This window comes from Ictalurus punctatus, chromosome 9 (genome assembly GCF_001660625.3).
Source record: "Ictalurus punctatus breed USDA103 chromosome 9, Coco_2.0, whole genome shotgun sequence".
NCBI classification, from domain to species: Eukaryota; Metazoa; Chordata; class Actinopteri; order Siluriformes; family Ictaluridae; genus Ictalurus; species Ictalurus punctatus.
In genome coordinates, this window is record NC_030424.2 from 14,255,256 (window position 1) to 14,280,072 (window position 24,817).

Genomic DNA, 24,817 nt, shown 5'->3' on the forward strand with positions numbered 1-24,817 from the left:
AAACAGACCCTGCCCTTCAGTTCTGTCCCACAGGGCCACGGTGTGGTTAGCAGAGTAAACTGTGGTCAGTGTTAATATGTTTCCTGTGTCTGACTGACATACCTGAGCAGTTTGCTAATGAAAGAATGCCTCAGTCTGTTCTGTTGTACATCGCATCTCTCTCTCTCTCTCTCTCGGTTAGGGCGTGTCCAGTGGTGAGCTATCTGTCTTTGAGTTTGTGTGCTGTCTGATTCGCCTGACTGATTCTGTATGGTACTCTCAGCACTCCTCTGGACGAACTTGACAGCATTTTTGTTTAGGTTATGTGTCACAGTCATGACTAATGAGTCCCTTGCAGTCAAATGCTAGTCTGGTTCTCCACTTCCTCTTTCTGACAAGTCACTATGCTCAGGTGTGGTCAGCATAGCTGTGTGTGTGTGTGTGTGTGTGTGTGTGTGTGTGTGTGTGTGTGTGTGTGTGTGTGTGTGTTGTAACCCATGTAAAAGCTGGTAATATTTATTGCAGCTCAGGCCTATGATTCGTTTAACTGAACACACAAAGAAAGTTGCGATATCATATCACACAAACACATGCAAAGAAGGAATAATATGTCATTATTTTTCTCAGGACATTTTTCACTGTAAGTGCATTCTGTCATCAGTTCTTCAGGCCGGGGTGTTGTGGGATGGAGTGAGGGGCAGCGTCATTGCAGGGCTTTAGCGGAACACAGAACCCATTATAGGAGCAGAGGAGAGATGGGAGGAGCGGTGCTGGTAATGTTTTAGCTTCAAAATGAGTTCCATTTGCTGCAGAGTCATGGATGTAATACTCATATGGAGAAGTTTATGAGGATTAAGAGCTTGTATTTAGTCTACATGGCTAGGCCCACACTCCACTCTCATATCTCTCTCTCTCTCTCTCTCTCTCTCTGTCTCTCACTATGGAGTTGGGTTTGTGCTTGGGGAAAGATGACTAAGCTCAGTGACACAGTTTGATTTCCCTCCTACCTTTCCGGAACTCATGGTCTCGCGCAACCCTTGGGACTTCGGATTTCAGGAGAAAATCAGTTGTTCCACTGACTACAAAGCTCTTTCTCATTGCTAAATGTGAATGATTGCTGATGTTAAAAAATTGACCCTCATATGTGCTGAACACTAAAAAAATGCCATTTTAGCAAGTGAAATGATCTTAAATTCAAATGTATCTATGTATAATGTCATATTATGTACTATTAGACAATTACATTAAAGCAAAATTAAAATGATTAAACTTACTTCTAGACATTTTTGAAAATTTGAAATGTTCTTATTCTGTTGGCAGAAAATTACTCATAATTATTATCATATTTGTTATATGTTATATAACATGTTATCATATTTGTATTATCTCATTTGGAATTATCTAAAACTGATTTAATATGCTGAGATTAAAAGTCCCTGTGAAATACCTTGAAACATGCAGCATTATTTGATGTGTTGATGTAATTTCTACTTAAGCAGGAATTCAGGGAGGGACAGATCGAGTGGCTCCTCCCTTTTTTAAATAGACAATAGCTTTTAGTTTTCCCGACAGCCCAGGTTGACAGTTAGTACCATGGATTTTTATAGCGTTAGGGGCGGGACACTTCAGATTCTAATAGTGCAGAAACTGAAGTGCAGAATGATGTCATCAAAATTGTTTACATGTATTGGTGGTAGAGAGACTGTAAATTTCCAATTTGGAATTCATATATCTTTTAAATGCAAATTTTATTAAACCCCAAAAGCACTGGGGGAGGAAATCGGAGTACCAGGAGGAAACCCCCAAAGCATGGGGAGAACATGCAAACTCCACGCACACAGGGCGGAGACTGAAATCAAACCTCCAACCCCAGAGGTGAAAGGCAAACGTGCCAACCACTAAGACATCTGGTTTAGGCAGACTGCCCTTATTTACCTAACACAGTCTCAGGGAAGCACATAGCATAAGCAAGTTTAGAAAGTAAATACATTTATTTCTACATTGTTTTGGTGAAATCTATTTATGTTTTCTGAAGTAGAGGTATCAGTGTATACACAGAGGGTTTTTTTTTTTTTTTGCCATTTTTGGCTGCCAGAATTTAGACTTAGTGACGTCCAAAGGCTTTTCCCAAACTACTACACATATAGGACTGCCTTTTCTATGAGAGCCTTATACTGTAAGCATTATACTTAAGTGCTTATAGGTCTCTATGGTTTCTTACATACCATGGAAAATTTGATTTACTGTATTTCTTAAGTATGCTTTTTTTTTTTTAACTGAGTGCTCACTTTGCAAATTATGAGTGACCAGTTCTGATTTGTTTGTTCTGACTATAGACACTCACTTGCATCTTCACACTGATTGGTATGGTAAAAACAAAGGCATGTGTAAGCTGGGTGTAAGGCAGGACAAAGTTAGCTAATTTGCCCCCAGCTGTTGTGTACTGTGAACTTTCTTTTGACCTAAAATACTGTAAAAGTAAATACAGAGATGGGCGTGAGCACACAATTTCTTTTACTTGTTACTGCACTTATTTTTTACACTTTCATCACCAAATTAAATTCAGGAGGATGATCAATAAAAATAACGTACACTACACCAGTATGCAGGTTATACTATGGATTATGTTTTACATAAGGGTAATGTCCAATCAAGAGTTTTGAACATATTTGGCACAACTGAGACAAAACAAAAAAAGTAGCCTATGTGGTGTATACTATATTGCTGCTGTCAACAACACACTTATGCATGGTTAGCTTTCATGCTGGTTTTTGTCAGTGTTTTCTTATAACATGTTTGACATCAAGATACAGTATGTTATGCACTGAATGACAAAAAAGCAAAAATCCAATGTAACTGTACAAAGTTTCATACAAAAATTCACAAAAATTTTGTTGCACTATCTTTAGCTTTGATTACAGCATACATTCATCGTGGCATTGTTTCGACTATCTTATGCAATGTGACAACATTTATTTCCATCCAGAGTATCATGAATCAATTTTGGCCGAGATCTTGTATTGAGGACGGGAAAGTCGAACCACTCCGTAAAGTCTTTTCCAGCAAATGCCCAAGACTTTCAATGGGGTTTAGGTCAGGACTCTGTGGTGGCCAATTCATGTGTGAAAATGATTCCTCATGCTCCCTGAACCACTATTTCACAATTTGAGCCCGATGAATCTTGGCAATGTCATCCTGGAATATGCCTGTGCCATCAGGGAAGAAAAGAAATCCATTGATGGGATAACCTGGTCATTCAGTCCACTCAGGTACTCATTGCTGTATAATGTTGCTGAGCAGACACATGACCAACTGAAGCAACCCCAGATCATAACACAGCCTCCTTAGGCTTGTACTGTACAGGCACTATGCATGATGGGTGCATCGCTTCATGTGCTTCCGATCTCACCCTGATGCACCCAACACTTTGGAATAGGCTAAATCTGGATTCACCCGACCACATGACCTTTTTCGATCGCTCCACAGTCCAATCTTTATGCTCCCATGCAAATTGAGTCGTTTTTATCTGATTAGCCTCACACTGATTAGGCCACACAGCTGTTTAGTCCCAATCCTGTAATTTTTTGTCACACTGTGCATGTGGAAATGCACTAACTTTCACTATTAAACATAGACATGAGTTCTACTGTCGAGTTGTCACGATGTGACTTATACCAAGCGTTTTAAAAATCTCCGATCATGATCATTCATGATTTTGAACTTTCATTTTTCCAACCATGTTTCTTCCTCAAAGTTGACAGTTCAGTACTCTCCTTCGAGAGTTTAATAACGCGTTGGACAATTCTTAACCCAATTCCAGGGATTTCAGCAATCTCCTTAGTTGTTTTCTTTGCTTAATGCAGGCCAGTAATTTGCCCCTTCTGAAACACAGTAACATCTTTTCCATGACCATGGGATACTTCTTTTCCGACATGGCTGTTTAAGAAAAGAGAAGCTACACACTGCATCAGTTAGGGTTAAAAGAATTGTCGCCAGCTGAAACATATTAATCACAGCAATAATAATCCAATCATAGGCTTTTAAGTATTATTTAAATCCAAACAGTGACTTTTTTTGGCCAGGCACTGTATATCAATGCCATTATCAAATTTAAGGACACATACAAATGTGGGTTTGAACCCATTTGGGGAAAAATTCCAGTAAATCACATTGATGTTTTGATGCCTTTGTTAGACATATAATTTTACATCATACAACACATAGTTCTGGTCCACTAATTTGATTGTCCAAGTGGCGTTCCAAGTGTAATGATATTTAGGACAACACTGGGACATTTCAGTGACATGTTTCTGTCACTCCACTTGTATGTGTTCACTACATAAAATTCCAATTCTAGCAATAGTTTGTTCAACTGAAACTGTTACTAAACTTACTATGAGCTGTCGGCCAGTCTGTGCGTTGGCCATATCACATCTGGAATATTAATTACTTCATATTCAAGTTCTTGTTTATCGAACTGTTGCATACAAGCAATACCACACTCTTAAACATGCTTAAGTGTTGTAAAAAATAAAATATAAAAACCCTACAGTATACTTGCTTCAAAATGCTTTTACAGAAATACACAGTCATTCTTTACACAATGGTATTTGTTATGTGAAGAATAAATGTTCATCAGCGGCAGAGTATTGTTCAATACATGTAGCAACCTGTATCTATTGTACATTGCCCTCAAATGTAGTGTGTAATCAGTTCAATCCTTCTGTTTATTTTTATTCTTTTTCAAGGGTATATGTTTGTCTTTATGTCTCTGTTTGCACATGTAAGCATGCGTGCAAGATTATCTGAGCTAGGTGTGTGTGTGTGTGTGTGTGTGTGTGTGTGTGTGTGTGTGTGTGTGTGTGTGTGCGTGTGTTTGTGTATGTGTGGTGTGTGTGTGTGTGAGGTTTTTTCCCCTCTTTCTTTCTCCCAAAAGGAAAGGTTTCATGTTCACTCTCTAACTCGTCCCTGTAGAGGGTCAATTGCAACCAGTTGGCCGCCAGTCTGATCCAAAATAAACATTTGGAGAGAAGGGACTGTATAGGCAGGTACCTGGGGCCTCTGTGTTCTCCCCTTCCTTTTACATTCACACACACACACACATGCACACTCACCCACCCTGCTTCTTATTCCTTAATTTTTTTCTCTTTTATGGTAAGGGATAGACACACTCCCCTAAGGCTGTGTGTGTATGTCTGTGTGTATCCTTTGTCTTGCGAGTGTGCCCAGCCAATTGTGAGAGCATCTGCTGTCCTCAAATCTTCTCCTGTCTCACCCGAGTCTAAATTCGGAATCACCGGTACCTACTAAATTATATATGTCCCATATTTTGGAGCATATGTCTCTTTGGCATTTTAGGTGTCTCTTTCATGTTGTACTTGTACGTAGGCTTATATGCAGGGTTTCCAGTAGCCAGTAAATACCAGTTAAAACTGTTCTGGATACAGTGTCCAGAAAAAATATTCACTTAAAGGACATATACATTTCAAAGGAAATAATGTACGTAGAATTTTTAAAATAAGTAACGTTCTTTTCTACACTTTCTTTTATTCAATAACGCATGTCTCTTTAAATTAATATAGACAATGTGCTGAAGAAAAGAAGCTGCTGTTTAAATGAAGCTTTTTAAGTGTGCTGCCACTGGGGGTTGTCTCATCACCTCCTGCTAGCCTCTTATTCATACAGCCACTGCTGTGGAATCGCTGTCTTCTAGCAAACCACAGCTACAGTGATCATGTTCAGAAAACGAGACAGGAATTGTAGGTTGCTAAATGGTTCCCATTTCTCTTTAATTTCCATTTTTATTTGAGAAAATTAGACAGCAACAACGTGCACATCGTAATGCTAACGCCGCTGGTCAGGAGGGTGTGTGTGAGGGATGGACTCTTATAGGTCGGAACCCAAATACATTATTTAATTACAGAGTTAAAAATTCCACGTCACACAGTTATATATACTCTGTTCAAGTCCGAAAGGAACGTTTCCTCTTATCCAATCCGATATACTTTACAGAATACTTTACTCAATTTCAAAGTTCAAGTTTCTCCAAGGTGGTTGATAGTGAGACCTAGCGGCAAATTACCCTACTGTACAATTGTGCATTTGAACAGACAATTGCAAAACAGTCGACCATTAAAAGGTTCATCCTAAAATCAAGGGTTCCCTTTGGTCTCACATTTGGTCCCCATGAGGAAAACTGCTTAAAAAACCTCCGCTTTTTATTTTATTTCTTAATTTTTGTTACTGAGGTTAGGTTTAGCATCAATTTGCGGCATTAATAATTATCAATGGAAGGTCCACAAGCATTGTAAGACAAACATCTCTCTTTCTTTCTCTGTGTACGTGTGTGTGTGTGTGTGTGTGTGTGTGTGTGTGTGTGTGTGTGTGTGTGTGTGTGTGTGTGTGTGTGTGTAGTGGGGTTGGACTATACTGTGCATACTCACAGTTTGAGGCTGATGATGGCTGACTGGTTTAACTGGGATAGGGGAACAGCCTGCACGTCTCAATTTAGCACCCATTAATCACAGCGGCATTTCCTCACATCAGGCCATCCGTCCGTTAGCCAAGCTAGCACGTTAGCATAATGAGCTCAGGTGACCGGGGAAAAAGGGCTGCTCTGTTCTCTTCCACTGCAGCTGCTATGTGCCGCTTGAGCTCATTAGTAAGACCATGCGGTCAGATTGAGACACCTACTGAACCAATGCCACAGCTTTCACTATTTTAATCAACTTTCTGATGTGCGACATACAAACAATACAGAGAAGTGCCACTGAAGTGATCCATGTATAAAAGAATGTCAGTTAACTCTGTTATGACTAGGTACACAGTGTAAAATCATTGTTTTGTCTATGGAAGCATATAAAAAAAAGAATTTTGCTCATGTTATGTATATTTATTGAATCTAGTTTTTGATGTCTAACCATGTTGTTTTAAATATTGACAGCACTGAGTTTAAGCATGAGTATGTGTGTGTGTGCATGTGCACGCAAATATGTGTTTGAGGGGCCCTGTCATCACAAGCAGGAGAGACAGAAATTGAAGTGTGTGTCAGTTGGATTAAGCAAGAGTGAAAGCTGGTCAGAGGGGGATGGGGAAACCGGTCTGCTCCTACAGGTGCTTATAATTTGCAGTGTGTGATTAATCATTGTTGTGTTTGTGGGTGACTTCTCTCTCCCCATCCTGGACCAACAGGCTGTGGCACGCTGAGTGGCACCAAGAGGTTACTGTGAAACACACACACACACACACACACACACACACACACACACACACACACACACACACACACACACATACACACACACTGGCTTCAAACATCATCATTATCATATTGCTCATGCATAAACTAGCACAGCACCCTCATAATCTAGTGTTAGTAACTGAAGTACTGAAGTAATGGCTTTCATTTATACATTATGTGTGTGTGTGTGTGTGTGTGTGTGTGTGTGTGTGTGTGTTTGCTTTGTGTATGGGGCATGCAAGCTGGTCAGTGAAGGTTGTAAATCAGCTGCTCCCCGATGGCACTCTGACAGAAAGGAAGCTAATCTGTCCCCCGTGTGTCATTACAGCTAGCCTCCCAGATCGCCATATATCCTGCTGCTTCCCTCATCTTCTACACACACATATCCCCACTGCTAGAATGGTAACACACACACACACACATGTTGAACATAAAGTGTCCAAGACTGTGTCAAGAGTTCATGGTCCACATCTGCGCCAGGGATGAGACGTAAGGCGATCCTGTCTTCTTTTTAAAATGATCACGGTTACACCTTTGCCTTGAAATACTGCATCAAACAAGTACTGCAGCCTGTCCCAACAAATTATCTTGTGCGTTTGTATACGTGTCTTCTTGTCGATTAAGCGGTGTTTATTGTTGTGTAACTTTCACATCACTAGAAATGCCAGTGCATTCTTACAATCTGTGGATATACAGCACTTATTCTCACTTCTCACATAACTCTACTATTTCAGGCTGCTGAGTCTATCCAAAATACTCCAGAGGATAATTATCTCTGTGTGTGTGTGTGTGTGTGTGTGTGTGTGTGTGTGTGTGTGTGTGTGTGTGTGTGTGTGTGTGTGTGTGTGTCCTTATTTCAATCAGCATTTTCCCCCCACGAATAGTCCAACATATTTTTTCAGTCCACTGTTTAAATTTCCACACTGCTAAAATACCACAGCCTTATGAACAATTTCACCCTGACAGTTTCGAATATGTCTTTGGAATTTTTTTTTTTTTTTTTTTGACAAATTGCTGGATGAAAAATCCCTGGACATAATCGTATGGTCTGGAGTGTGTCTACCGCTAGAATCTAGACCCTACAATTTTGGAGTTATGGTGCTTGTTTTTGTGCGTGATGCTGAATTTCATTAGTGGTTCCTTGAAGCACCCACCGTGGCGAGAACCACGGCCCAGCTGGCCTCCTCCGTCTCTGAGATCTGCTGAATTCGACTTGTCGTTGTCCTGCCGTGCACTTTCTTGTCCTCTGCAGTCTTCTTTTGTGGACTATGGCTTGTGATCTGGGTGGGTTTTGGTTCGATAGAGTTTGTCTGAACCTGTTCAGTTACAGATCATAAAAACGATCTGATAAAGAATGTGCTCTCGTTGCCAGGACGAGTGTTTTAAAAACAAATCTTTAGAGATTCACCCGAGCAATAAAGATTTCGGATATTGGCTTTAGTAGAAGAGCTCTTTTAGTAGCTTGTCAGCACCCCTGTAAAGTCTTTGTGTGTGTGAGGGGGGCATGTTTTTGTATCTTGCTGGGGACCAAATGTACCCACAAGTATAGGAATATATGACGGGGACATAAAAAAAAAATGCAGCTTTTATTTAAAATAAATAAATAAATACTAAAAGAGCCAGAAAGTTTGCTTTTGATTACTGAGATTAAGGGTAGGGTTAGATAGCATTAATTTGCTGCATAATTATGTCTATGGAAGGTCCTCACAAGGATAGTAAGTTAAACGTGTGTGCGAGTATGTGTCTTTCTTTGTTTGCAGTTGTGTCTGTGCCGTCATGTACGCATACACGTATACACTCTCACACTTACAAACACAGGGCAGGGCTACACTGCTGATTACATAATTACGGCAACAAACCACCACCGTGTGTAACATAATAACCCACTCTCATCAGCCTCAAACCACCACCATGCCCGCCCAACACTGCTTATGTAATGCTTGGAAGGAGAATGGAGTGTGTGTGTGTGTGTGTAAAGAGAGTTCTGTGGAACCCCACCGTTCTGAGGATGTGTGTTTGCCCATTTCTCTTTGAGCCAGGGTGGTGAAACATGTTTTTCTTGTGCTTGGCCAGTGCTAGCTGCATGCGTTTACACTTCAGTAATGGCTTCCTGCTTCAGTCTCTCACGCTAAATCCACAGGACTGCCAGCTCTTATGTTTTTGGCTTGAAACTCATGATATTGAATCCTGTATCATGCTCACACACCACCAAACCACAACTCTTGCCAAAATCATGAAAACACTCCAATAAAACTGCTTCCTGATGAATCATTTTTTATTTTTTAACATTTTTTTTTATCATAAGTGCATTTTTTTCATCGTGCCAAACAGAGTGAAAATGCCAACCAAATTCTGCTCTCAATCAGCAGAGAAACATGTTAAAGCCAGACAAATATCACTGTTGTTAGATGCAAGAGATAACTAAAAACTTTCGCTAAATCAAGATGTGCGTATCAACACGGTGAAATTTTAGATTTGAGATGTCAAACTCAATTTCTACCCAAGCTACATTGGCATTTCTGTATGTTCATAAACTAGAAAACTGAATTCATTTATTTTTTATCAGTCCATATATCCTGTAGTTTAACATCTAACATCAATAATTTTACCACTTAAAACAGAATTCAGGACTTTTCCAACAACAAAAAAAAGAGCATAGCAATTTTCATTCACTATTAGATCTTAAAATGTTGGGGTTTTTTAGTTTACCAAATCTTGAAAATATACAGGGTTTAAGAAAAAATATTTATTTTATATTTTAGACTTGACACTACTACTACTACTACTACTACTACTGCTATTCATAATAATAATAAAAAAATTTTAAATAATAAAAGAGCTGGAGATGCATTTCGGTATTTGGTGTCAATCATTAAAATATGCTAATGACATCCTAGTTTCCTCTGGGTTCTCTGGTTTCCTTCCAACACTCAAAAAACAATAGCTGGATTGGCAACTCTAAATTTCCCCTAGGTGTGTGTGTGTGTGTGTGTGTGTGTGTGTGTGTGTGTGTGTGTGTGTGTGTGTGTGTGTGTGTGTGTGTGTTCAAATAATTTATCTTAGCAAGTGAAAATATCTTGAATATAGTCAAATGTATCTAGTATTTCTTATTATGAGATTACAATAAACAAAATATAAAATCATTAAACCTCTTTCTAGATATTTTACTCATTTCAAGCTTGTAGGTTTCTTAATAATTTTGCTCATTTTAAGCATTATTTCTAGATAGAAGCAAAATTATTTGCTAATAGAACAAGACTATTTCAAGCTTGAGATGAGTACCAACGGCTTGGTTAAATTGGTTTAATGATCTTATATTTGGTTTATTGTGATCTTATAATAATAAATACTAGATACATTTGACTATATTCAAGGTATTTCCACTTGCTAAGATGTCATTTTTTTCAGTGTGTGTGTGTGTGTGTGTGGGTGTGTGTGTGTGTGTGTGTGTGCGTGTACCTGCAATGCCGGTATTTTACTTTCTAGGTTTCCACAGAAGAAGGGATTTTATCAATCTCTTTAGTTGCCTGCTGCTCTTTTATGTTGTTCTCATCTGCATGTGCACCTGGAAGGCAGGCAGCCCTGTTTTCTTTTCCTCTGCCATGACTGGCTCTCGCATTATCCTCTCAGTCAACTGGCCCCATATTGTAAGTGTGTACTCAGTGGCTGACTATAAATTCTCAGTATATATGGATGTGACTGTAGAAATGAGTCTCCTCTACCCTATTCTCCTCCACCAGGGCCTCTGGCCAGTCCACATCCAGGGGCCCTGCTCCCGCACTTGTCCAAAGAAACATGGGGTGTTAACAAGTAATTAAAGAATTTACTGCCCCACTAAAGGTCTATTATTGCTGTTCCTGGCCCATAATTGGGTTCATTATCAGCTTTTATGGACTATAGGTGGACGTTTCAGAAACACTGGACACACTCGGTCCAGACCATTTTGAAATTTTGGCTTTGTGCGAGGTCAAACGTTTGATATAGTTTAGTAGATATACATAATAGTTCACCTAACTTACATTTGTTTTGTGCATGACAGGAGAAATTTGCATGCATTATTTTTGTAAAACATTTAAATGGCTTTTCCTGAATGAAACAAAAAACATGCAGGAGCATTTTTCTTGTTCTTCTTGCCAAGGGGGAACAATGCTGTAACTTGGTGGTCATTTTTCTTTGATATTTTCCCATTATAAACCCTCACAACAAATGCAAAGGGGTGAATATCATGGTATCTAGTTTGTCATTAATTTGTAAATGTTGGTTTAATTCATTTGTATTGCTGTATGTGTATGTGTCTGAGAGAGAGAGAGAGAGAGAGAGAGAGAGAGAGAGAGAGAGAGAGAGAGAGAGAGAGAGAGCACTGCTTGCTCTCCTTTCTCCATCCATCTCTCTCAGCACTGTCCACTAGGTGACAGTAATAACACAGCTCATCCTCTTGAATGATTTGTTGTGAGAGGACACACACAGAGACACACACACACCAACTCTGAAAAGCTGAAGGCATCTTATAATGGCATATAATACACAGTAGGAGTGTGTAGTTTATATTGCCTTTAAAATCTATCAGTAACAGTTGAAAAAATTTGGGACCGTGTAAAGATCTTTTCAATCTAGTACCAGCCTGAACAAAGCTGCTTTTACCTGCCAAACACAAGCAGGACTCTCATACATATCATTACTATCAATGCAACTTGACACTGATGTATCTGATACATTAGATAAGCCGATTAGGTTCCAGAATAAAAACAAAAATAGCTCAGTGACACCCAATTCACAGCATCATGCCTTCCTGGGCATTTTCTGTGGAAATAGAGATGTAAATTTGAGTGGTGATTGTGTGCATCCATGGCTGTAGCATCAGCTACTGTGGACTGTTTTACATTACTCATCCTTATCTGGCCTTTGAGGTTCTCTCAGTAAGGGTGGAACAACAGAACCTGTTCAGCCATGAAGTCATGCAGAGATCCTAAAAAGAAAAATCACATTTCCATCTCTCTCAGAATCTATAGCCCAGCAACATAGAAACAAAACATTCATATTACATACAGAGACAGAAAATGCACTTTGTAGTTGCAACAGACCGTCCAATCTATAACTAAAGATCTATCATTTTCCTCATGTGTGAGGAAGTGCATTTCTATTATTTCCAGTGCATTTCTATTATTAGTGTCTAATCTAATGAAAGATTTCAGATGAGAGCATTTAAAAAACACTTAGTTCACCTTGTTCACCTGTTCTTGAAGGACATCCTGCCACCCCACCCCCCAACACACACAACTCTGAAGACCCTACTAATGTATTTATCCAAATCATTCATGAAGGGAGTGACAGTGCACACTGCAACAGGTGCTAAGACTTCATTTGGTTAGAAGTTTTCCAGAGAATGAATGAGGATTCTATAAAGAAAGGGCAGATCTGTGTCAATATCAGTTACACCAGGATTTGCATTTTATAATCCTCACCCTTTCTGCTCTCTCACTCATCCGCTTCTGTGTGGTTGGCCCTGCCAATGCATTTGCATCCTGTGTCAAGAATCATCTGTTCGGGCCCAGGCATTTAATTATGACCATGAAGTATGCTGACCATGAGTTTTGCTTTCTGTTGTAGTTGCACTTAGAATGAAGTTTCCTGTTCTTGCTTAATTCATCAGTGTTATTTTATTTTACAATGGTGAAAGGTTGCTTGATAATGCAAACCAGTGCTTAGAATCAGGTTAGAGTTCTAGCCATGCCATGTACAGTTCATCACAAAAGATACCAGCTTGGGTTGTTTTTCAGCACTTCTTTTTTTGCTAATATATACTGATATTAGAGTTATTTGTTGTTAACTACTCTACTGGAAAGAGCACAAAAAAAAGCATAAATCACTAGCACAGGCCTCTCCAGGATATTGTAATCCATTAAAGGTTCTGTGTTGGATCCCACAATAGAGTGCTTCCCTATCAGAAATGGTTGAACCCTTGATGGATGCTTTTTCTGTGCATTAATGTGTACGTTAATGATCAACGACAATCTTTAATCGTCCACTAAACTGAAAGTATGTTTTAAAATGTTTTTCCCTGGGGCGCACGGTGGCTTAGTGGTTAGCACGTTCGCCTTGCACCTCCAGGGTTGGGGGTTCGATTCACATTGCCCTGTGTGTGTGGAGTTTGCATGTTCTCCCTGTGCTGCGGGGGTTTCCTCCCCCAGTCCAAAGACATGCATGGTAGGCTGATTGGCATGTCCAAAGTGTCCGTAGTATGTGAATGGGTGTGTGAGTGTGTATGTGATTGTGCCCTGCGATGGATTTGCAACCTGTCCAGGGTGTACCCTGCTTTGTGCCTGATGCTCCCTGGGATAGGCTCCAGGTTTCCCTGTGACTTTGAAGGAAGGATAAGTGGTATAGAAGATGGATGGATGGATGTTTTTCCCTCAAAATGTATATTGGTTTTATTTACATTCTAATTGAAGCTAAGTAGATCGTAAAGATGATATAAATAAATATTTGATTTGATTGTGTGCTGTAAAAAGAAGTCTGGCATTGCTTCAATGTAATGTCCTGTCACTTGCCTCTGTCCTGCCAAATATCTCCAAAATGCACACATGTTGAGTTTGTTCTCTACTTTAACTTGGTCTAGGCTTTAGTCAAATATGTATTTCAGGAATTACAGTAATTCCAGCAGCCATGTAACAATTGGCATGACATTTTCAAGACTTGTCCACCCAGGCTTGGTAGCACAAATTCAGATTTTCAGAGCTTGCATAACTTGTAATGCCAAATACTAATAAATTCCAAATGTGATGTTCTATAGAAATCCCTAATAGTCTCATCAAGGTCTCCTGTAGTTCTTACATGTTTCTGACGATTTTCAGTAACAGAGATCACTCTTCAGCTAGTTCATTTATTATGTTTTGGGGGGGTTTCTTCTTCTTCTGCTTAGCAGTTGAGGAACCTAATGCCTCTGTCACTCTCAATACTCCTCCTGGCTAATCAGATTCGCAATGTTACACAGGATGACAAATGGGGCATTGCAGATGCATTGCCTGTTTGTTTAGCATTCCTACACTGATGTGTTTTGAGTAGTATACAAAAAATTGAGCATGGAGACGTTAGGGATGATGAGGGTTTGCACAATCAGCTACTGGTTCAGCCAGGAATTCATCCAAATTTCTGGGTTGGAATGGCAGACGTCCAAATCACACACTATATCTCTCAGACAAAGCATGCACAAGTACTTTTAAAGCAAATATTGACTGAAAACTTATTATACACCTGTAAATGAAGTGTGTATTTGTAAGTGTGACAATTGTAGAACGGTATCAAACATTTTACAACTATCAACTGCGCAACTGTAAAGCCTCTGGTATACTTCGTTTTTTACGTTACCGTACGCGCACAATCGTACGTATAGTCTTTCAAATTATGCGCCATTTGACATCGACGCATGCGCATTACGACAACTTGCACTACCCCTCCTGGCCTACAAGAGTCAGTACAGAGCAGTAAAGTAGGTCTTTTAGTGTGAAGGACGACAATGAAGAAGAATCACAACAACACAAGGAACAATGCTTGGGCAGTCTCTCACCACGATTAGCACCCATATACAAATCCTTACACTCTTTAAGGCTAAAATTATACAAATGCAGGTACTTTCTAACCTGCATTCGTTTCCATCTCTTCCGTTTTTTCTTCGAGTACCTTGAGAATCAACGGTCCTGGATCACTGTTGCCACCTGGTGGAACAACTAAATAGTGCAAAGGAATTAAATGCGCATGTGCGACTTGCGCTCGGTTAGAAAAATCCTGGCGGTGCGTGTACAGTACGCGCGTGCTCTGCTCATGACGAAATTTGCGTCATGCGTACTGTACGCTGTTCCTAGCATGCACCTAAAAAAGTGAAGCATACTTTCAGCTTAAGGTTTGTAAAGAAAAGTGTAATGAGCAACTGAGACATTTGCTGTATTTCTCAGGCCAGCTATCCAGAAACAAATTACCAAATTACCATATAAGTGTGATTAAGATTTATTAAAAAAAAAAAAAAAATTCATATCAGTGTCAAGGGTGGTTCTTTTCTTCCTTAAAACATAAGGCCCTAGGCATTCTCTGCCTGATTTAGAGGAGCTTCAATGACTAAGACCTAAGGAGTTGAATGACGCATTGTGGTTGTACTTTTCTAGTATTGCAGATAATAATTGTGGCAGTTACCCTCAACTAGAAATGCAAAAGCATGTCGACTATGCACTTTCACGGTCATCAAAATAGTGAACAACTTATTCTTCCCTCACCCTGCTTATGTCTTTAACCTTTTCTCCAAGGTCTTGCTGGAAATTTACATCAGTCTCTGTCCCATTATGATTGATGACACCTGTACACATTGTGCAATCCCTGACTGTCACTATGCTATTTTCTATTTTACTTTTGCACTAAGGCGTGGGAGTGAGAGCTTGATACTTGCCCAAGCCAAAACTAAGTGCTGATAGCAATCTCATTGTGGTGATGTATGATCTTCTTTCAGAGAAGTTATCACAAAATTAGGAATGCAAACTGAGAAGAAGCTGTCTGCTTTTTGGCAGGGGTTTGTTTTGTTTTGTTTTTGATGTCATTTGTCCAGACACATTTTGTGCTCCCAGATATATAAGAATACAGTAGTGGGAGTTGCAGCTACTATTTGGTCACCAACCATCCTCCCTTCATTTACATGTCTACGTCCAGTGATTTAGCACGCTCTCGTAACACTCTGTGAGACAATGTTACTCTTCTGTCCCAGGTGAATTTCCATGTGTTCTTGATTGAGCTATATTCAGGCGAAGCTCAGTCCTTGTGCAAAGCTTTGTTACGTGGTAGATAATGCATTAAAAAAATGCACATTTAGTCAAGAGTCCTTTCAAATGGGTGTTTATTCTTTTCTGTATCACTTAATTTGTTAAAATATTTTAAACACCCTATGTGCAATGAGCAATTCTTGAATCCTTGAAGGCGGTTGGTCTTGCTTGGAGCAAGTAAATCTGCGTTGACTATACTAACTCTTCCTTTGAATTTGTGATAGTGATTAATGTTAATGCTGTTGTAGGTCCTCCACTAAATTTGCAACAATTCTACCTGTAAGCAGCAACACCACCATATCCACAAAATATTGTTGTGTTCGTGTGCTCACACTTTGCTTACTTCTTCAATAGGCTTCAGCACATTCCAACAAGTATTCCAGTGCACAAAGAACACACTGAACACACCTCGTTATAATCACTCCCCTAGCCGGTTCCAAACACTAGTTATAAGCCAGATAAAGCTCATTTTAGCTCCCAAGGAAGTGTCTCGGAGTGCATTTCCTTTTCTGACTTGCATCACCACATATCCACTATGACACAGACAGGGAATTTGTACACACCCATATAAATGGTAAATGGCACACTTATGTAGCACTTTTATCCAAAGCGCTTTACACTGTGTCTCATTCACCTATTCACACACACACACCAATGGTAGCAGAGCTGCCATGCAAGGCGCTAACTTGCCTTCGGGAGCATATATGGAGCATATAGGCGGCTCACTTAAACTAGAACTATATGTCTGCAGGTCACTGCTTATTTGGAAAAATTATTTTACATAATTGGCTTACTTCACAATACATACATTTCTTAGCCATTTGGTATGCTCATGTAATGTGGCCTCATAGAGAGCTTGGTATAATGACATATTATATAGAATTTAGAAGTACTGCTCCATGCAACTGCTACATGGACTTGCTGGCTATGTGTCAGCTACAGTAGCTGCATATGACAGGAGCTGTCAATGCTATTGTGGTTCAGAGACAAAAGATAACACCAAATAATTGTACCCAATAATATTTCATCCAGTGGTGCAGAACTAAGCTTGAAACAGCAACCAGATGGTAGGCCAGAAACTGTGGTCCACAAATACTCAACATATTCTTCAGAGGAGTAGCTGAGCAGAGAATGGGAGAGGAGTATATGATCTCCTGTATTCCTCACTTAAATGGGACAGTATATGTTCCTTTCTCTAGGCAGTAAATATTAGTTAGTGTTCTATGAAGTGTCTAGGGAATTGTTGATAAATACAGTGTTGACAGCCCAAGAAACCTTTTGATGTAACAGTGCCCTTTGTTAGTGTTTAAAAAAGAAATGCTGTGAGTGACACTATGCTCTATTTATGCATGGACACGGTCTGTGCATGGTTGACTTCAAAATATGCTGAATTTGAGCAGTGAGTAGTTCTTATTTTAAAATTATATTTTGTATATATTACATTCTGTGGATTGGATATTAGGATTTTGATCATAAAAATTTTCTTTTGCCAAATAGTTGTCAACATTTAGCTAGTAGTGGGGGCTTTAAGCTGTTGCCTCCTCTACTAAAGCATGCCACTCTTGTGCCTTATCCATGCTTATACAGGGTTATTGATGTCCCAGGCCTCAGTGAATTGCAACACAACTTCTGCTCACTCCTAGCAATTTATTTGTTCTTGTAGTGATCATGTGGAGGAAACGTCTCAGTACCTCTTTTGGTCTATCTGTCTCCCCCACCTCTTAGCTGCACCCTTAAATCCATCCATATGGAGCTCACTAAAAATGGCCATGGTTTATCCCTGGCTCTTTTCACCTTGTTTGTGCGTTTCCCCTTTTCTGTAGGAGACGATAACTCTTGTCTCGGTGCTTAAGTGGGGAGATTTTCCCCTAAGATGGAGTTCATTAGAGTCAAATGAGTGACAGGCTCTCGTGGCCTCGTGCTGGTTCTTACCTTTGATCTGCCGCCTGCGTTAGGCCCTCTCATACAGGGCTGAACGGCTCCTACCGCACATTTACATGCCCATGTGCTTGCTCACTGAGCTACTCACTGTCTAAATTGGGATATATATTAAAGTATAGGTTATATTAAACTAGGCCATATATTTATAGTATGTGTTCACTGGAATGACATTAGCGACAACGGAAACAGCTTCTAGGTTCATGAGCCTCTGTTACCTGAATGATGTGTTGCCTTAATAAGGTCCATGATCATCCAGCAATGCTGACGGTTTTCCCAGGCTTCAGCCCCTTTATTTCACTTCACTCCTCCTCTGGACAAATGAAAGTCATTAATGGACCATAATTATTAATGGGCCACCATAATTATTCCCCTGTTAGACCATGATTCATTAATTATAATCCTTTCTTTGTTGCTGTCCACTGGGACATAAAGTGGATCTGACTCAGCCACTGGCAAAGGTTTTTACATGCAAAAGGACTGGAATTAGATATTTCACCTTTCTCCCTTTACTATTTATGCCACTTTTGCTTTAGAAAACATGTTGAAATCTTTTTATGTTACTTATTAGTGGGTTTACTCTAAACTACATTTGACACTTCTGGATCATACTTATGGCAATGTGCTAATATTAGCTGGAAATGCCCAGGATTAAGTATCAGCAGTGAACTGTTATTTCACTCTGGTATTTCTCCTGATAATTTCCTTCCTGGAAAACCCCTAAGGAGACAGTGTCTTGTTTATGGACAATATATTTAATAGAGCAAATTAGAATGAGTGCCGTATTGCTGAACAGCTGTGTACACATGGTGAAATCTGTGAGAGAAGCTATTAAAGTCAATAGCAGTGTGGCAATGAGAATCCGAGTTTAGAGGCTAAACTGAGAAAGAGTCCCTGTGTTCCATAATCTCTTTGAGACTCTTAACCTCTTAACTCTAGGGATCTCACTTATCTTCTTCTACTGTTTAAACAGCCATACCTATGATTATTGTGCTGCAAGTTAGTCAAGCTGTGAGCATCTTTCAAGCAAAAAAACAAAACAAAAAAACTTTTACAATTCCTCACTGTCATGAAGTGTTTGGTGCAAAACAGGCATTGAAACTAGCCCTTGCCTATTTACATAGCAAGAAGCCAACCCAGATAGAGTTTCAACCATTGTTGCATTTTCATTCAGTGGAACTTGATCTGTCTGGTAGCTGCTGTAAACACAGAGCCAAGAGTAGGCTTTCACAGTGTGAAATCAGCATTATTCACAATGTGTTAAACTGTCTAAACTGTGTCCTGTCACCGCTATAGTCCTGATGCTCTGGAATGCTGATTAAGCATAATTCATTCATAGATTACTGTAGCTTCTGTACATGCTGATTTATACAGTGCTGAACATAAATAGAGTGAATTGGACTTTGGCGATTTTATTGTTTTACAGCTGTACCTCAACAGTGTTTATAACAATATTTACAATATCATATAAGATTATACAAGATAATACATTTACATTTATTCATTTAGAAGACACTTTTATCCACAACAACTTATAAATGAGGAAATACAAGAAAAGCGATGTATCAAGCGGAGAACAATACAAGTAGTGCTACCATGCAAGATTTTTAATTGAGTTCTAGAAAAGCAAAATGCGCAGACTAGAGGTGTAAGAGCCAGAGCAAGGGTTTTGGGGTTTTTTTTTAAATTTATTTATTTATTTTTTTTTTTTGCTGTTTTAGGGGTTAGATACGTGCTCACAGAAGAGGTGGGTCTTTAGCTGTTTTTTGAAGATAGTTTCAGATTCTGCTGTCTGGGTTGAGGTTGGAAGTTCATTCTATCACTGACGGACACAGGGCTCTACGGTAATCATTTCTTTTAGGAGCACAAGTGCTCCTAATTACAAATATTTAGGAGCAGAGTCAAAAATTTAGGAGCACGGCTGAAGTTTAGGTTTTTTTTTTTTAGAGATGGTAACATTAATGTGCCACAATATAACACACAAGTAGGCATGAGAAAACTTGAGCTTGTGAATTATGACAGAATATAGGTACATATTGTGAGCCATGACAAATTAATTTACCTTCTGATAAACTAAATTTAACATTTTCAGTTAATTTTACAGGCTGTATGCAAGAAACAACAACCGTTAACCTGTTCTACCTTGTAAACAAATACAATAAACATCAATGTTCAGTGTTTGAAGTCTGCTCCTCTTAAATATATTTAAAGCTACACTATTAGACATTTTCCACTGTCATGGTTCTGGGCTGGAGTCAGTTCTCGAACTGCTCTGTGTATATTGTGTATGTATCTGAATAATCTCATGTAGGATGTGATTGGGTGAGTTCATTTACCCGTCAGATGGGAAGCGCTTTAGTTTAATGTTGTTCATTACTGATGCTCCGATCAGGATTTTTACAGACGATACTGATTTCTTTCATCCTGATCGACTATATATATATCTTTTCATAGTCGCACAAAGTACTTTTCAGTCGCAAATGCCAGTGAAATGGTCGCAGTGTAGAGCCATGGAACAGTTAGTGTGAAGGGTCTGGAAAGGGACCTTGAGCCATGCTGAGTAGGCACTACTAAGCGTCAGTCATTAATCAATCGCAGATTACGTGAGGGAATGTAAGCCTCCAGGAAAGTGTTAGGGGAGGTTAGGGGGGTGCTGATCCAGACAAGGTCTTGTACGTGAGCATCAATGCCTTGAATTTGATGCGGGCAACTACAGGAAGCCAGTGGAGGGAGATGAAGAGGGGTATGACATGGGTCCTTTTGGGCTGGTTGAAGACGAGACGTGCTGCTGCATTCTGAATCATCTGCAGGGGTTTGATGGAGCTGGGTGGGATGCCTGAGAGTAGTGCATTGCAGTAGTCCAGTTTCGATATGACAAGGGCCTATTGTGTATAATACCATATATAAGATAATACACTATATGATTAAAGCAGGTCTGCTTTTTAAGTGTATTTTTTTAAGCAGCTCTTTAAGCAGCTCTTTTTAAGTAGGTCTTTGACATCTATGCCTGAATCCTGTATAGGTTTTTTTTTTTTTTTGCCTGTCAGTATCTTTTATAAATAGAGCTTTTATATTTGTAGTAAAAGGATGACAGTGAAGGCTCTAGAGAATAATTTCATTTATAGAATGTTATATAATTGTTTTTCTTAATTGTGAGAAAACCTCTTTGTGACACTTTATGGGGGTGGAAGTAAATTTTGAAGAACGTCTGCTATGGGGCAGTTTATTGCTGTCTAACTGTGAGAGTTTCTAATGTAGAATGTCGCTAGATATAAATGGTTCAGAATGTAACTGCTACGAGGCTGAATATCTGTGTTCAGATCAGCATTACATTGGAGATCATTTTGACTCGGCATCAAGAAAAGCAAGTAGAGATGCAATCAGATGTCAAATTCAAATCTCACCAGGCTTTAAAACCAACTACAAAGCATGTAATAATAAACAGGTCTTGACAAAGAAACTGGAGTGCATAATTAACATTTGGATTGCAATGTATTTTTTAATGGTTAATGCCTAGAGCAAAAGTCAGCAAGTTAACTCAGCTTATCTCAGCTCAACTTCACGTCCCTTGGGGCCAGTGCAACTTGCCACCTGCATCCATTTTGTGTGGATAATAGATTGATTTACAGTTTTCTTTATAATATTTGCCATAGGCTGCCATTCTGAAGTGCTAATGGAACATTAAATACTGTGCCCTCCACTAATATTGGCACCCTTGGTAAATATGAGCAAAGAAGGCTGTCATCATAGCTTTATTCCTTGGTCTTACCCATTGTTATGAATGACTAAGGGAGTTTGGCCTATGTGTTCTCATATTCATACCCCTGTGAAACAGGAAATCATGGTTGAACAATTTCCTGTTCCTAGTCAATTTTTTTAGGTGTACTAAAAAATTTAAATATCAATAGAAATACACATATCTTTTTCTGATATGAATTCATAATGGTGCCAATAGTTGTTGCACACCTATATTTAACAAAAATATTTTTATAAACCTGTGTTGTGTTTGAAATTGTTTGATATCCATGAAAGCAGAATATTTTTGTGAATTTTTTGAACAATATATCAAAAGGTTAAAAAATACATACAATTTTTCACAGCCTTCTTTGCTCATATTTACCAATGGTGCCAAAATTAGTGGAGGGAACTGTATGTTTTTACTCCTTTTATATTTCCTTTTGTGTTGTACAATTTTTTAGAGAAATGTTCAACTTCAAGTTGAAAATCTTCAACTTTCACACAGGCTATGCTGTACTCTTTAAATTAACTGTCGTCTTAGCTAGGAGAAAAAATCGATTCCAGTATTCAGATCAATTAAGCGACAATTTACTACTAGTTCTTAGTCACACGTGTTGTAATACTAAGGATAGCTCACCACTCAAGGATTCCAAATGTTTGTGTGTGTTACGGTAAAGTATGCGGGGTATTGCAGTGATACACCACTGACATAATGGCAAAAATAACACTATAAATAAACAAAACCATCACAGTCTAACAAATGAGGTTAAAGTTTTACAATGCTGCACTATAGAATACTGTTGACAAATAACGTAATAGGTGCTAATTTGATGCTGGAATATCCTTTTAACTTGACTATCTGTATGGAAGCAAAAGGAAAACCTTTTTCCCAATGTTCCCTGTAAAAAGCATTGTAGAAGAAGTATTTTTTTATTATTGATTGTGGAAGTGTATTTAAACATGTTTAGAATTCAGCTCTCAATATAAATCTGATGAAAAATACTCATAATTTTGGTTATATAGAAAAGTGGGATGACCCTCTAAAAAATACCTTCACTGGTACATCTTTATGGATATGTATTTGTATCTATGGATGTATGCATCTATAAAAAGCTGCTTTTCTCCACTATAGGCTAACTGAATTGACATTTTCAAGTCAAATGTGCTGGAGTATTGAGATAACACCTAAAAAATTTTTACTGTCCACTTATTTGTGAACTGCACAGTATTTGTATGAATTACCAATCAGAGGAGAAGTTGACTTGATTGCAATGACTATAATCAACAAAGTCAGACTGTAGAAAAAACGCATGATTATAATGGCTTGTTAACCAAGCAAGCAACCATACCAGACCATTTGCCACATCTCTGTATGTGATTGATTTTTGCAAAGAGCCTCACGACATGGTTGTCCAGTGAAGTGGTAATAGGACAAAAGCACAATGTAAGTGATGAAGGCAATGGTCTTGCCAAGTGGTTCCTGTCAGATGTGTGGTTGAGGAACTATTGCAGAGGCATTTTGAGGGAATCCCCCCTGTATAATCATGGCAGGCGAACATACGCATACTGAACACAAGGACATATGGTTTACAGAAATCTGACGCTTTGTATTTATAAATGTATGGATCTTGGTTTCTCCTAATTTTTATGTGGTTAAAATATTTGCAGATTAAAGTTTTCTACAGTAGAACATTTATTTTTCATGGCATGAACTTTCTACTGAGTTTCCTCTAGGATCTGCGGGTTTTAGAAATGTGGTGGTTTGATATAATCTGAAGCGTTAAAATGAATAAAAATTACATTACAGAACAAGGTGCACTTTTTATGCCTGGACATTAAAGAGAGTAATCTAATTGTTTGTTTTCTCTTTAGGTCTGGTGGAGATATGTCTGATGCACCCTCTGGATGTCGTGAAGACCAGGTAACAGAAAATGCAGAATGATTTCCCCATAAATAACTCAAACACATTAATTCTTCGTTGGATTGCAGAAGCTAGACAGGCCTATATTTCTGAATGCTTTTAATACATATCTTTGTTCCTCTGTGTTTTCCAAATATGGGCTGGACAGGCATGCATATGGGCACTAGGGCCAAGAGTCTAAATCATTTTGGGAAAATGAAATGCATCATTTACCCATGCCCGAAATGTTTAATACTTTTAATGTTCACAAATCACTCACACTTTTACCTCATTATTCCTTTGAACTTTATCCCTTGTTCTAGGCCTATGGTTGTAAAAACCAAAAGGAACATAAAAAAGAATGAGTCTTGATTGGTGCATGGCAAATGTTGAAGCTCATGAATTAATTTTCTTCCCCTGTGTTATATGAGAGAGATTGAAAGGCGAGGGTGGAGGGTGATCGGGGCCCTCACACCAAAGCTACTCAGTGGGTAGTAAACAGGTCGTGGGCCACTCCTAAACCTTTATGGCCTCTATGTGCCCTGCCAAGACCCTGGCTCTCCTGCTAACATGCTTACACGCCCGCACACATACACACACTTATGTATATTCATGCACACATATGTATGTGCACATACAGATACTCTTTGCTGTAGTCATTTGCAGTATATGAATCTGGATGTTTTGAATTGAAAGATGTGAGATAGTTTTGCTAAAGAAGCCACAACGAAAACAAGGCAAAAGTAGATTAAACTTAAGTACATGGGTTCATACAAATTGATATGTGATATTCCAGAATCCTGTCGGGTGATTTAAGGTCTCTAGTTGTAGGTTTTGCCATGGTTAGGCCACTCTCTCTTCATGCGGGGTCAGGGTTAAAAGTGCACACTCTATTTTCTTTGTAGTGCTCCTCCATAAAAGTGGGGAAAGCCCCACTATGGTATGTCTGCATTATCTATTTAAGGTATGTATGAAAGAGAGAGACATGTAGCAGCGTTTTTCTTTATGTATGTGACTTGTCTGACACTTTGTGTCTTTGTACTGTCAGATTTTTTTCAAGTTCAAGTCTAATCAAATGGCAAACTGTAATTCTATATTACGGACTGGATTTAGAATATGAAAGTTAATTCATTTTTTGTGAAGACATGACTTCAGGTCTTTGCAAGAAATGGAGGATTTACATTTTCAATAGTCATCTGTTAGTTGCTCTTTTCCCTTTTT

At 38.9% G+C, this 24,817-nt stretch overlaps 1 protein-coding gene across 4 annotated transcripts in view; it reads left to right on the forward strand.

Annotated features, from left to right (window-relative positions):
- Positions 1–24,817, forward strand: part of slc25a21 (solute carrier family 25 member 21) — a 95,512-nt gene that overhangs the window by 37,894 nt on the left and 32,801 nt on the right. For all 4 annotated transcript variants that reach the window (XM_017476755.3, XM_017476756.3, XM_053682813.1 and 1 more), the window contains one exon: positions 23,569–23,617. In XM_017476755.3, coding sequence (XP_017332244.1) covers positions 23,569–23,617 — 49 coding nt within the window. The remainder of the gene's footprint in view (positions 1–23,568; positions 23,618–24,817) is intronic.